Here is a 14,648-nt window from a genome sequence, read left to right as displayed (position 1 = left end):
GTGTGTCCAAGCTTTTTACTGGTCCTGTATGTTGAAAACGTGTTGTTCAAGTGTAGCCTACCTCCCTGTCAGAAAACCTCTTCAGTCCATTCTTATTGTACATTAAGCATCAGGGCCATTGGACAGCAGCGCTTTGCACTATATAGTGTGAATTCCATTGTAGCCGTTTATCGTCGTGAATGGTAAAGAAGATACATTCTCATGATGATCAAGCAGGACAATGGATTGTGTGTATTTAATGCACATGTAATCCATGAATAATGTGTTTGCTTGCAGGAAGCTTCCTTCTGGCGCTATTAGCCTGTAGTGTAATGCAAAGCCTCGGTCTGGTTCAGACATTCCTTGGCCACAACTACCTGACACCATTGCTTATATTTTGCGTACATACATTGAGCTAGATTATATATTGATATAGTATACGGTTACTTTATATGAATTATTTTCTTCAGTATATCGACCCTGACATTTCCAACACTACTGGAGCGTTTTTCTGTCTTTTTATTGAAGTATATTGTCTGTAGTTCAATCCATTAAACTCAGAGGGACGCTGTTGGTCAATGTCTTAACGTTTTGGAGCAGTTTTGCAGCAGTACCTCCCCCATCATCTCGGTATATTAGAGAGAGACAGAGCCGCATGCAGAGCGCACAGTCCGGGTTACAGAGAACACTAAGCACCGAGACCCGAGTTGAGATTCTTTTGTTCCTGATAAACGGATTATTGGCCGGACATGGTGTTATTTTCTGGATTCAAAATTTAAATAATTAGACTATTTTCATAACGGAATATATGGTGCTTGTTGTTTCATGTTGAAGGAAAAATGTCGGACGGAACAATGACACGGCAAGTACTGTTGTTTATCTCGGTCCTCTCTCTCAGTTCAGTACACGGGCAGGTCAGTTACTCCATTCCTGAGGAAATGGCGAAAGGCTCTTTAGTTGGTAACATAGCGCAGGATTTGGGTTTAGATATTAAAAGACTCAAATCAGGTAAAGCTCGTATTTATACTGGAGACAGCGCAGAGTACATCGAGCTGAATATAGAAAGGGGAGTTCTCCTCATCAAAGAGATAATAGACCGTGAAGCGCTTTGCGGACCGACGACGCCTTGCGCTTTACATTTTCAGATTATTTTAGAGAACCCGATGGAATTTTATACAGCTACAGTTGAGATAACCGATGTCAATGACAATTCACCTATTTTTGAGAGGAGTGAAATGAAATATGAAATTAGTGAATCGGCGCTAACGGGAGCTAAATTTGTATTGGAAAGAGCAGTTGATGACGACGTTGGCGTTAATGGCCTTCAGAGCTACTCTCTGAAACCCACTGATAATTTCGTATTGAAAACACTAACTCGTTCAGATGGTGTTAAAAATGTAGAGATGGTATTACAGACACCTCTAGACCGAGAGAAACAGGAGCAGATATCTCTGTTGTTGACAGCTGTAGATGGAGGAGAGCCTCAGCTATCAGGAACGATGCAGATACTCATCACTGTACTAGACGCCAATGATAATGCGCCTGTATGTTCTCAGGCAGAGTATAAAGCTAGTGTATCAGAAAACGTATCAAAAGGCACTGTTTTAACAACAATCAGTGCAACTGATGCCGATCAAGGTTCCAACGGAATAATTACGTATTCTATTTCAAAATCGGGAGCGTCCCATCTATTTGAAATTGATCATGTTTACGGTGTGGTAAAATTAAATGGACATATTGACTATGAAAAACGTAAACATTATGAGATAGACGTTCAGGCTACAGATCAGGGAGGTCACTCTGACGCGTGTAAATTAATTATTGAGGTTATAGATACAAATGACAACAAACCATCAATCAATATCATGTCAAAGACGAGTGCCATATCTGAGAACGCCCAACCTGGTACTGTCGTAACTATGATGAATATTCAAGACCCAGATTCTGGTGATAATGGCAGAGTACAGTGCTCTATTGACGAAAACATCCCGTTTTCAATGAAATCAACATCGAATAATTTCTTTACTGTAGTAACAGACAGTGACTTGGACCGAGAGAGAGCCTCTGGGTATAACATCAGTGTGACGTGCTCTGATGAGGGAGTTCCCTCGCTCTCCAGCAGCGTCACTCTCACCTTACAGATATCAGATGTGAATGACAACGCGCCCGTCTTTGAGAGGAGCTCATATGAGGCCTACATGATAGAAAACAACACACCGGGGCTCTCTATATTCACAGTGAAAGCCAGAGACGCTGACTGGAACCAGAATGCCCGTGTTTCTTACATACTGGAGGACTCCTCGGTTAACGGAGTGCCCGTCTCCTCATATGTGTCCGTTAGTGCTGATAGTGGAGTCATCCATGCAGTGCGCTCTTTTGACTACGAGCAGATCAAGGATTTCCAGTTCCGTGTAAAAGCGCAGGATGGAGGCTCTCCTCCTCTTAGTAGCAATGTGACTGTGAACATAATGATCCAGGACCAGAATGACAACACGCCGCAGGTTCTGTATCCAGTCCAGACTAGCAGCTCTCTGGTGGCTGAAATGGTGCCTCGTTCAGCAGATGTGGGCTATCTTGTCACTAAAGTGGTGGCTGTTGATGTGGACTCTGGACAGAATGCTTGGCTCTCGTATAAACTGCAGAAAGCGACAGACAGGGCGCTGTTTGAAGTGGGTTTACAGAATGGAGAAATAAGAACTATTCGCCAAGTCAATGATAAAGATGTTGTGAAACAAAGGCTCACTGTTGTAGTGGAGGACAACGGGCAGCCTTCTCGTTCAGCTACAGTCAATGTTAACGTGGCGGTGGCGGACAGCTTCCCTGAAGTGCTCTCGGAGTTCACTGACTTTACGCACGACAAGGAGTACAATGACAAGCTGACTTTTTACTTAGTCTTGGCTTTGGCTGTAGTCTCATTTCTGTTCATCACATGTTTAGTGGTTATTTTATCATTGAAAATATACAGATGGAGACAGTCTCGCGTCCTCTATCATTCCAATCTCCCGGTTATTCCGTATTATCCACCGCGTTACGCAGACACTTTGGGGACAGGAACTCTACAGCACGTGTACAATTACGAGGTGTGCAGGACGACTGACTCCAGAAAGAGTGACTGTAAGTTCGTCAGACCCTGTAGTCAGAACGTACTGATAATGGACCCCAGTTCTACAGGGACGATGCAGCGGATGCAGAGTGAAAATAACATCCTGGATGAACCAGACTCACCAGCAGAGGTCTGTTATATTTAAATCCTTATCTTTCAAAATATTCTAATTGTTTTAAATCGAGTTTGTATTCCGGGGTACATTCCATCATGAGAAATTCTCCTCATACCACTAATGTGCCATTTCAGCACCATGGTCATGGAAAGTGGTGCTTTGCAAAGAGCCTGTATTTCAGTGGACCCTATTTAATAGTACAGAGTAAATCGTACTGGATATTGCCTAACGCTTGTAAAGGTGAGGCTAACGGTTTATGCAACATGAATTTGATTGATATGTTTATTTTACTTGCCCTACACAATGCACATTATACCATACTGCTTGTTTTAGACTACTGAAACTTGCTTTCTGTCAAGATGTAGCCTACAGCTTCATGCAAGGTGTGTTTTGTATGACATTTGTTGTCCACATATTTCTGGCACCTTGATTGTTGTTACATGAGATGGCTAAAGCGTTGTAGCACTGTGATTTATTCCATGAAGATTCACACCTTCCAATATATTGTGTATTGGACATTGTTTCCTTTTTTAAAAGTGTATCTGTTGTTCAGTAGATTGAACTCTGAGGGACGCTGTTGGTCAGTGTGTTGCGGTTTTAGAGCGTATTTGCAGCAGTACCTCCCCCATAATCTCGATATATTGGAGAGAGAGCAAGAGCCGCATGCAGAGCGCATTGTCTGGGTTACAGAGAACATTAAGCACGGAGACAAGGAGCTGATGTTATTTTGTACCAGAGACAGAGCCACGGATTGTTGAGTAATTTTACTTGGATTTTTTTTTACTTCAAAGGAATAGAATATCACACACTTCTTTACGGATTATAATGTCCTTGTTTCATGTTGAAGGGAAAATGTCTGACAGAACAATGACACGGCAAGTACTGTTGTTTATCTCGGTCCTCTCTCTCAGTTCAGTACACGGGCAGGTCAGTTACTCCATTCCCGAGGAAATGGTGAAAGGCTCTTTAGTCGGTAACATAGCGCAGGATCTGGGTTTAGATATCAAAAGACTGATATCAGGTAAAGCTCGTATTTATACTGGAGACAGCGCAGAGTACATCGAGCTGAATAAAGAAAGGGGAGTTCTCCTCATCAAAGACAGAATAGACCGTGAAGCGCTTTGTGAACAGACGACGCCTTGCGCTTTACATTTTCAGATTATTCTAGAGAACCCGATGGAATTTTATAGTATTACGGTTGAAATTACAGATATTAATGATAACCCTCCAACCTTTGAAAAAAACGAAATCAAATTCAAAATCAGTGAGTCTGCAGTCAATGGAGCAAAATTCGTGTTAGAGAGAGCAATAGATCTTGACGTCGGTATCAATGGCCTCCAAAGCTATACGTTGAAACCAACTGATAATTTCGCTCTGAAATTGGTTAATCAAGCAGATGGGAATAAGAAGGTTGAGATGGTTTTGCAGAAACCTCTAGATCGAGAGAAGCATGAGGATGTTACTTTAGTGTTGACAGCTGTGGATGGTGGGGAGCCGCGTATGTCAGGGACAATGCAGATACTCATCACCGTACTAGACGTCAATGATAATGCGCCAATTTTTACTCAGGAGTTTTACAAAGCAACTGTAACTGAGAATGACCCAAAAGGTACAGTTATATCTTCAGTCAGCGCATCAGATGCAGATCATGGCTCAAACGGTAAAATTACGTATTCAATTACAAACACGTTAGATTATGTTCGTGGACTTATTGAAGTAAACGAGGACAACGGTGAGATTAGATTGATTGGAAATATTGATTATGAAAAGACACGGAATTTTCAGATCAATTTAAGGGCAAGTGATGACGGAGGACTTACAGATTCATGCAAAGTGGTAGTTGAAGTAGTTGACACCAATGATAATAAACCTAATATTAACATTATGTCTAAATCAAACGTGATCTCCGAAGATGCCAAAATCGATACAGTCTTAACGATGATCAATGTGCAAGACCCAGACTCTGGTGAAAATGGGAAAGTCCAATGTTCCATCAATGAAAACATTCCATTTGCGATGAAATCCTCGTCGAATAATTTCTTTAGTTTAGTAACTGACAGTGACTTGGATCGAGAGAGAGCCTCCGAGTATAACATCACTGTGACGTGCTCTGATGAGGGACTGCCCTCGCTCTCCAGCAGCGTCACTCTCACCTTACAGATATCAGATGTGAATGACAACGCGCCTGTCTTTGAGAGGAGCTCATATGAGGCCTATATTATAGAAAACAACACACCGGGCCTCTCTATATTCACAGTGAAAGCCAGAGACGCTGACTGGAACCAGAATGCCCGTGTTTCTTACATACTGGAGGACTCCTCGGTTAACGGAGTGCCCGTCTCCTCATATGTGTCCGTTAGTGCTGATAGTGGAGTCATCCATTCAGTGCGCTCTTTTGACTACGAGCAGATCAAGGATTTCCAGTTCCGCGTAAAAGCGCAGGATGGAGGCTCTCCTCCTCTCAGTAGCAATGTGACTGTGAAAATAATGATCCAGGACCAGAATGACAACGCGCCTCAGGTTCTGTATCCAGTCCAGACGAGCAGCTCTCTGGTGGCTGAAATGGTGCCTCGTTCAGCAGATGTGGGATATCTTGTCACTAAAGTGGTGGCTGTTGATGTGGACTCTGGACAGAATGCCTGGCTCTCGTATGAACTGCAGAAAGCGACAGACAGGGCGCTGTTTGAAGTGGGTTTACAGAATGGAGAAATAAGAACTATTCGCCAAGTCAATGATAAAGATGTTGTGAAACAAAGGCTCACTGTTGTGGTGGAGGACAACGGGCAGCCCTCTCGTTCAGCTACAGTCAATGTTAACGTGGCGGTGGCGGACAGCTTCCCTGAAGTGCTCTCGGAGTTCACTGACTTTACGCACGACAAGGAGTACAATGACAAGCTGACTTTTTACTTAGTCTTGGCTTTGGCTGTAGTCTCATTTCTGTTCATCACATGTTTAGTGGTTATTATATCAGTGAAAATATTCAGATGGAGACAGTCTCGCGTCCTCTATCATTCCAATCTCCCGGTTATTCCGTACTATCCACCGCGTTACGCAGACACTTTGGGGACAGGAACTCTACAGCACGTATACAATTACGAGGTGTGCAGGACAACTGACTCCAGAAAGAGTGACTGTAAGTTCGTCAGACCCTGTAGTCAGAACGTTCTGATAATGGACCCCAGTTCTACAGGGACGATGCAGCGGATGCAGAGTGAAAATAACATCCTGGATGAACCAGACTCCCCACTAGAGGTCTGTTATATTTGAGTCATTATCCTTCCCCTAAATCAAAAATGTTGAAGCATGGTGTAAATGAGTTTGTTTTTAATGTTTTATTTGAACTGTTTCTACATCGACTCTGTGTACCTGGGAAGTTTCCGTGGTCACAAATGCTCTTCATTCAACTGATATGTGGCTATTTCAGCACCACATTCGTGGTCAGCGCTGCTCTGCAAAGCGGCTGTATTTCAATAGACCCTTTAACATTGTAAAGAGTCAATTATACTGAGATATTGTTTGATCTTTGTAAATAAGAGGCAAACGTTTTCTGTACTAGAAATTGTATTCATATGTGTATATATACACGTTTTCAGTAGTCTACATAATGCACAGTAATGCCATACTGTTGTTATAGTTGCAGAAAGTTCCATTCTGTCCCGGTGATTAGCTTCACGCAAGGTGTATTTTGTCTGACCTTTCTTCCCCAGTTACTTCTTGTATCATGGTTTACATTTATCCCAAATACATTGTCTCATATGAATTAATGAATTACATTTCATTTTCTTGTCAAATCGCCAGTTTGCAACCCATTGACACAAACATTACAATAATGCACTGTGATAATTCTTACAGTGTTCTGTGCAGTTGTCACCGCATAAAGCGTGATAAAGAAGTCAATACATAATAGTAAATAAGGTTATCCAAGCAGTCATTTTATTCCTAGAGCAGGAAAAATTATAAAATAAATATGGAAATAAATCATTTCAGAAAAATGAAACGGAAGGCATTTGAACCAAGTGTGGCACAAAGAGATGATTCAAGAGTGAGACAGGTTTACACACATTTTATATACATACGTGTGCCATTTGCTGTATAGGAGCTACTTATTTGTTTAATTGAATTATAGGTCGCCATTTTCCTTTAATTCCAGGCTTTATCTAAAAAAATCCGCAAACAGAATTGCACAATAGACAAAAAAAACGTGTCAGTTTTTCCTCATGGCTCAGCCACATCATTTCAGGGTTTATCTGGTGGGCTTTCTGCAATAAAGACAAGCATATATTGTGGTAGAAAGGCCAGTAGAGGATCAAATTAATTTCATTCTCTATTTCTTCGAGGTTACAATAGTTGCATAGTCTTTTCTTTTCCATTTCACCATTACACCGACTTGTTTCACTTACTTGGGCACATAGCGATCTCTTGCTTATATCTAGGTTGTTCATAATATATCTCTCACACACGAATTCACACTTAATCAAACAAAATGTTCTTCATTTGGGTTTATGATTAATCTCCTCCACTCATTTCTTTTCATATTGCATCATCAGTTGTTTTTTAACAGCGTCTATGTCTCACTTAATTCTTTTTTCGTACAACTGTTCACAGTCAGACTGTTGGGAAAATGTCAGACATTTCAGTTTCCCAGGCTATGGAGAGATCCGACTGGAAAAACTTTGCTGACTATTCTGGCAGTTGGTATATCCAACGGTCTATTCCAAAGTCTCACCATATACGCCTTCCATCTCATCTCATAATGTTCTCAGCCCATGTTCCCAGTTATTGCCAGTATAGATGCAAACATTGTGGGTACCTACAAAATAACGTACTGTTATGGATATGTTCGTTTTTGAGAAACCTCTTAGCACCCCACATTTCTGCTGAATAGTCAAAAACAGGACACGCATATCTGTCTGATACAGTTTGGATGGAGTACGTGGCACAACCAATATCTTTGAGTGTTTTTGTTTTTCCTTCAACCCCCCCAAGAGCCCTACTTACTGGGTCGGTCAGGGCAGATGTATAGAAAGGTCATATGTTATTCAATTCCCTACATTACTGGGTTGGGTTAAGCTTGATAATGCTGTGCTTTCATCCATGGAGACCTAGACCTTCCCAAATATATTGGAAGGTGTTTATTTTTAAGTATATCTGTTGTTCAGTAGATTGAACTCAGAGGGACGCTGTTGGTCAGTGTGTTGTAGTTTTAGAGCGGATTTGCAGCAGTACCTCCCCCATCATCTCGATATATTAGAGAGAGAAAGAGCCGCACGCAGAGCGCACAGTCCGGGTTACAGAGAACACTAACTAAGCACCGAGACACAGAGCTGAGATTCTTTTGTTCCCAAAATAAGGATTATTAGTCTTTTTTTGTATTATTTGTTGGACATACATCTTAAGGAATTATACTGTTCTCTTATCGGATTATATGGCGCTTGCTGTTTCATGTTGAAGGGAAAATGTCGGACAGAACAATGACACGGCAAGTACTGTTGTTTATCTCGGTCCTCTCTCTCAGTTCAGTACACGGGCAGGTCAGTTACTCCATTCCTGAGGAAATGGCGAAAGGCTCTTTAGTCGGTAACATAGCGCAGGATCTGGGTTTAGATGTCAATAGACTGAAATCAGGTAAAGCTCGTATTTATACCGGAGACAGCGCAGAGTACATCGAGCTGAATAAAGAACGGGGAGTTCTCCTCATCAAAGACAGAATAGACCGTGAAGCACTCTGCGGACAGACGACGCCTTGCGCGCTACATTTTCAGATTATTCTAGAGAACCCGATGGAATTTTATTCCATTACTGTTGAGGTAACTGATGTCAATGACAACCCACCGGTTTTCAAGAAAAGTGATATCAGGTTTAGAATTAGCGAGTCAGCTCTGACGGGAGCTAAATTCATTTTAGAGAGAGCTATAGATCCAGACGTTGGCATTAATGGCCTCCAAAGCTATTCTCTCAGTTCAAATGGTAATTTTGCACTAAAACTGCAAAATCAGGCAGGTGGTGGTAAAAATGTCGAAATGATTTTACAGAAGTCTCTAGACCGAGAAAAACAAGAGCAAATATCAATAGTGTTAACAGCAATGGATGGAGGAGAGCCTCCGATATCTGGTACTGCACAGATACACGTCACGGTGTTAGACGCCAATGACAATGCCCCAGTTTTTACGCAGCCGATTTACAGAGCTACGATTGCTGAGAATGCACAGAAAGGTACAGCTGTTACTAAGGTCAGTGCACACGATGCTGATCAGGGCACTAATGGCAAAATAACATACTCAGTAACAAATACACAAGACGATTTTCCTGAAATGTTTGAAATTAATTATGTTGATGGTGAAGTTATATTAACTGGGGAAATAGACTATGAAAAATCTCACCATTATCAGATACATATACAAGCCAGTGATGACGGGGGACTGACTGATTCATGTAAAATAATTCTTGACGTCATTGATATAAATGATAACAAACCAGATATTAATATTATGTCGAAGACTAACGTTATAACAGAAGATTCTATACCCGGTACTGTAGTAACTATGATTAATGTACAAGACCCAGACTCAGGTGAAAATGGTAAAGTACAGTGTTCGATAAACGACAATATTCCATTTACAATTAAATCAACAACAAATAATTTCTTTACTTTAGTAACAGAGAGTGACTTGGACCGAGAGAGAGCGTCTGAGTATAACATCAGTGTGACGTGCTCTGATGAGGGAGTTCCCTCTCTCTCCAGCAGCGTCACTCTCACCTTACAGATATCAGATGTGAATGACAACGCGCCCGTCTTTGAGAGGAGCTCATATGAGGCCTACATGATAGAAAACAACACACCGGGGCTCTCTATATTCACAGTGAAAGCCAGAGACGCTGACTGGAACCAGAATGCCCGTGTTTCTTACATACTGGAGGACTCCTCGGTTAACGGAGTGCCCGTCTCCTCATATGTGTCCGTTAGTGCTGATAGTGGAGTCATCCATGCAGTGCGCTCTTTAGACTACGAGCAGATCAATGATTTCCAGTTCCGTGTAAAAGCGCAGGATGGAGGCTCTCCTCCTCTCAGTAGCAATGTGACTGTGAACATAATGATCCAGGACCAGAATGACAACACGCCGCAGGTTCTGTATCCAGTCCAGACTAGCAGCTCTCTGGTGGCTGAAATGGTGCCTCGTTCAGCAGATGTGGGCTATCTTGTCACTAAAGTGGTGGCTGTTGATGTGGACTCTGGACAGAATGCTTGGCTCTCGTATAAACTGCAGAAAGCGACAGACAGGGCGCTGTTTGAAGTGGGTTTACAGAATGGAGAAATAAGAACTATTCGCCAAGTCAATGATAAAGATGTTGTGAAACAAAGGCTCACTGTTGTAGTGGAGGACAACGGGCAGCCCTCTCGTTCAGCTACAGTCAATGTTAACGTGGCGGTGGCGGACAGCTTCCCTGAAGTGCTCTCGGAGTTCACTGACTTTACTCACGACAAGGAGTACAATGACAACCTGACTTTTTACTTAGTCTTGGCTTTGGCTGTAGTCTCATTTCTGTTCATCACATGTTTAGTGGTTATTATATCAGTGAAAATATTCAGATGGAGACAGTCTCGCGTCCTCTATCATTCCAGTCTCCCGGTTATTCCGTATTATCCACCGCGTTACGCAGACACTTTGGGGACAGGAACTCTACAGCACGTGTACAATTACGAGGTGTGCAGGACGACTGACTCCAGAAAGAGTGACTGTAAGTTCGTCAGACCCTGTAGTCAGAACGTACTGATAATGGACCCCAGTTCTACAGGGACGATGCAGCGGATACAGAGTGAAAATAACATCCTGGATGAACCAGACTCACCAGCAGAGGTCTGTTATATTTAAATCCTTATCTTTCAAAATATTCTAATTGTTTTAAATCGAGTTTGTATTCCGGGGTACATTCCATCATGAGAAATTCTCCTCATTCCACTAATGTGCCATTTCAGCACCATGGTCATGGAAAGCGGTGCTTTGCAAAGAGGCTGTATTTCAGTGGACCCTATTTAATAGTACAGAGTAAATCGTACTGGATATTGCCTAACGCTTGTAAAGGTGAGGCTAACGGTTTATGCAACATGAATTTGATTGATATGTTTATTTTACTTGCCCTACACAATGCACATTATACCATACTGCTTGTTTTAGACTACTGAAACTTGCTTTCTGTCAAGATGTAGCCTACAGCTTCATGCAAGGTGTGTTTTGTATGACATTTGTTGTCCACGTATTTCTGGCACCTTGATTGTTGTTACATGAGATGGCTAAAGCGTTGTAGCACTGTGATTTATTCCATGAAGATTCACACCTTCCAATATATTGTGTATTGGACATTGTTTCCTTTTTTAAAAGTGTATCTGTTGTTCAGTAGATTGAACTCTGAGGGACGCTGTTGGTCAGTGTGTTGCGGTTTTAGAGCGTATTTGCAGCAGTACCTCCCCCATAATCTCGATATATTGGAGAGAGAGCAAGAGCCGCATGCAGAGCGCATTGTCTGGGTTACAGAGAACACTAAGCACGGAGACACGGAGCTGATGTTATTTTGTACCAGAGACAGAGCCACGGATTGTTGAGTAATTTTACTTGGATTTTTTTTACTTCAAATGAATAGAATATCACAGACTTCTTTACGGATTATAATGTCCTTGTTTCATGTTGAAGGGAAAATGTCTGACAGAACAATGACACGGCAAGTACTGTTGTTTATCTCGGTCCTCTCTCTCAGTTCAGTACACGGGCAGGTCAGTTACTCCATTCCCGAGGAAATGGCGAAAGGCTCTTTAGTCGGTAACATAGCGCAGGATCTGGGTTTAGATATCAAAAGACTGATATCAGGTAAAGCTCGTATTTATACTGGAGACAGCGCAGAGTACATCGAGCTGAATAAAGAAAGGGGAGTTCTCCTCATCAAAGACAGAATAGACCGTGAAGCGCTTTGTGAACAGACGACGCCTTGCGCTTTACATTTTCAGATTATTCTAGAGAACCCGATGGAATTTTATAGTATTACGGTTGAAATTACAGATATTAATGATAACCCTCCAACCTTTGAAAAAAACGAAATCAAATTCAAAATCAGTGAGTCTGCAGTCAATGGAGCAAAATTCGTGTTAGAGAGAGCAATAGATCTTGACGTCGGTATCAATGGCCTCCAAAGCTATACGTTGAAACAAACTGATAATTTCGCTCTGAAATTGGTTAATCAAGCAGATGGGAATAAGAAGGTTGAGATGGTTTTGCAGAAACCTCTAGATCGAGAGAAGCATGAGGATGTTACTTTAGTGTTGACAGCTGTGGATGGTGGGGAGCCGCGTATGTCAGGGACAATGCAGATACTCATCACCGTACTAGACGTCAATGATAATGCGCCAATTTTTACTCAGGAGTTTTACAAAGCAACTGTAACTGAGAATGACCCAAAAGGTACAGTTATATCTTCAGTCAGCGCATCAGATGCAGATCATGGCTCAAACGGTAAAATTACGTATTCAATTACAAACACGTTAGATTATGTTCGTGGACTTATTGAAGTAAACGAGGACAACGGTGAGATTAGATTGATTGGAAATATTGATTATGAAAAGACACGGAATTTTCAGATCAATTTAAGGGCAAGTGATGACGGAGGACTTACAGATTCATGCAAAGTGGTAGTTGAAGTAGTTGACACCAATGATAATAAGCCTAATATTAACATTATGTCTAAATCAAACGTGATCTCCGAAGATGCCAAAATCGATACAGTCTTAACGATGATCAATGTGCAAGACCCAGACTCTGGTGAAAATGGGAAAGTCCAATGTTCCATCAATGAAAACATTCCATTTGCGATGAAATCCTCGTCGAATAATTTCTTTAGTTTAGTAACTGACAGTGACTTGGATCGAGAGAGAGCCTCCGAGTATAACATCACTGTGACGTGCTCTGATGAGGGACTGCCCTCGCTCTCCAGCAGCGTCACTCTCACCTTACAGTTATCAGATGTGAATGACAACGCGCCCGTCTTTGAGAGGAGCTCATATGAGGCCTATATTATAGAAAACAACACACCGGGCATCTCTATATTCACAGTGAAAGCCAGAGACGCTGACTGGAACCAGAATGCCCGTGTTTCTTACATACTGGAGGACTCCTCGGTTAACGGAGTGCCCGTCTCCTCATATGTGTCCGTTAGTGCTGATAGTGGAGTCGTACAGTCAGTGCGCTCTTTTGACTACGAGCAGATCAAGGATTTCCAGTTCCGCGTAAAAGCGCAGGATGGAGGCTCTCCTCCTCTCAGTAGCAATGTGACTGTGAAAATAATGATCCAGGACCAGAATGACAACGCGCCTCAGGTTCTGTATCCAGTCCAGACGAGCAGCTCTCTGGTGGCTGAAATGGTGCCTCGTTCAGCAGATGTGGGCTATCTTGTCACTAAAGTGGTGGCTGTTGATGTGGACTCTGGACAGAATGCCTGGCTCTCGTATAAACTGCAGAAAGCGACAGACAGGGCGCTGTTTGAAGTGGGTTTACAGAATGGAGAAATAAGAACTATACGCCAAGTCACTGATAAAGATGCTGTGAAACAAAGGCTCACTGTTGTAGTGGAGGATAACGGGCAGCCCTCTCGTTCAGCTACAGTCAATGTTAACGTGGCGGTGGCGGACAGCTTCCCTGAAGTGCTCTCGGAGTTCACTGACTTTACGCACGACAAGGAGTACAATGACAACCTGACTTTTTACTTAGTCTTGGCTTTGGCTGTAGTCTCATTTCTGTTCATCACATGTTTAGTGGTTATTATATCAGTGAAAATATACAGATGGAGACAGTCTCGCGTCCTCTATCATTCCAGTCTCCCGGTTATTCCGTATTATCCACCGCGTTACGCAGACACTTTGGGGACAGGAACTCTACAGCACGTGTACAATTACGAGGTGTGCAGGACGACTGACTCCAGAAAGAGTGACTGTAAGTTCGTCAGACCTTGTAGTCAGAACGTACTGATAATGGACCCCAGTTCTACAGGGACGATGCAGCGGATGCAGAGTGAAAATAACATCCTGGATGAACCAGACTCCCCACTAGAGGTCTGTAATATTTTAATCATTATCTTTTCCCTAAAAATACGATTTTCTGTTGTTTATCCATCGCGTGATTTTACCTGTTTGAAATCCAATATATACCTGCAAAATGTAATGGTCAGACATGCTCTTCATTCCGCTGATATGTGACCATTTCAGCACCATGGTCATGGACAGCGGGAAGAGGCTGTATTTCAATGGGAAGCTTGTAGTTTCCTATATTAGCATAGTTTCAATTCATCGACATCTTACTACCATGTTGGTTTACATGGTCATTAATACTTTGGCCGATATGTGTTGATATAGAATGATAGTGCTGCATTTGATCCCATGCAGATTTAAACCAGCCCAAATATCTTGTATTA

General features: G+C 42.2%; 3 protein-coding genes across 11 annotated transcripts in view; all 3 read left to right on the top strand.

The window, feature by feature from the left end:
* Positions 1–14,648, top strand: part of LOC115123122 (protocadherin gamma-C5-like) — a 216,303-nt gene that overhangs the window by 107,448 nt on the left and 94,207 nt on the right. For 2 of the 9 annotated variants that reach the window (XM_065018570.1, XM_065018560.1), the window contains exon 1: positions 8,496–11,053. The exons of 5 other annotated variants lie outside the window; for them this stretch is intronic. In XM_065018570.1, the coding sequence (XP_064874642.1) occupies positions 8,654–11,053 (2,400 nt within the window). In that variant the 5' untranslated portion in view covers positions 8,496–8,653. Of the gene's footprint in view, positions 1–8,495; positions 11,054–11,889; positions 14,290–14,648 lie in introns of those variants that run through there. 2 more of the 9 variants (XM_065018569.1, XM_065018559.1) reach the window with 1 other exon arrangement.
* LOC115121001 (protocadherin beta-16-like) lies at positions 666–3,227 on the top strand. The gene has a single exon (XM_029649994.2). The coding sequence runs from the start codon at positions 819–821 to the stop codon at positions 3,225–3,227; it is 2,409 nt and encodes an 802-aa protein (XP_029505854.2). The 5' UTR covers positions 666–818.
* On the top strand, positions 3,881–6,961 carry LOC115121000 (protocadherin beta-16-like). The gene has a single exon (XM_029649993.2). It carries the CDS (start codon positions 4,023–4,025, stop codon positions 6,462–6,464), a length of 2,442 nt encoding a protein of 813 aa, XP_029505853.2. The 5' UTR covers positions 3,881–4,022; the 3' UTR covers positions 6,465–6,961.

This window comes from Oncorhynchus nerka, linkage group LG5 (genome assembly GCF_034236695.1).
Source record: "Oncorhynchus nerka isolate Pitt River linkage group LG5, Oner_Uvic_2.0, whole genome shotgun sequence".
NCBI lineage: Eukaryota > Metazoa > Chordata > Actinopteri > Salmoniformes > Salmonidae > Oncorhynchus > Oncorhynchus nerka.
This window is presented reverse-complemented; position numbering and strand designations above follow the sequence as displayed.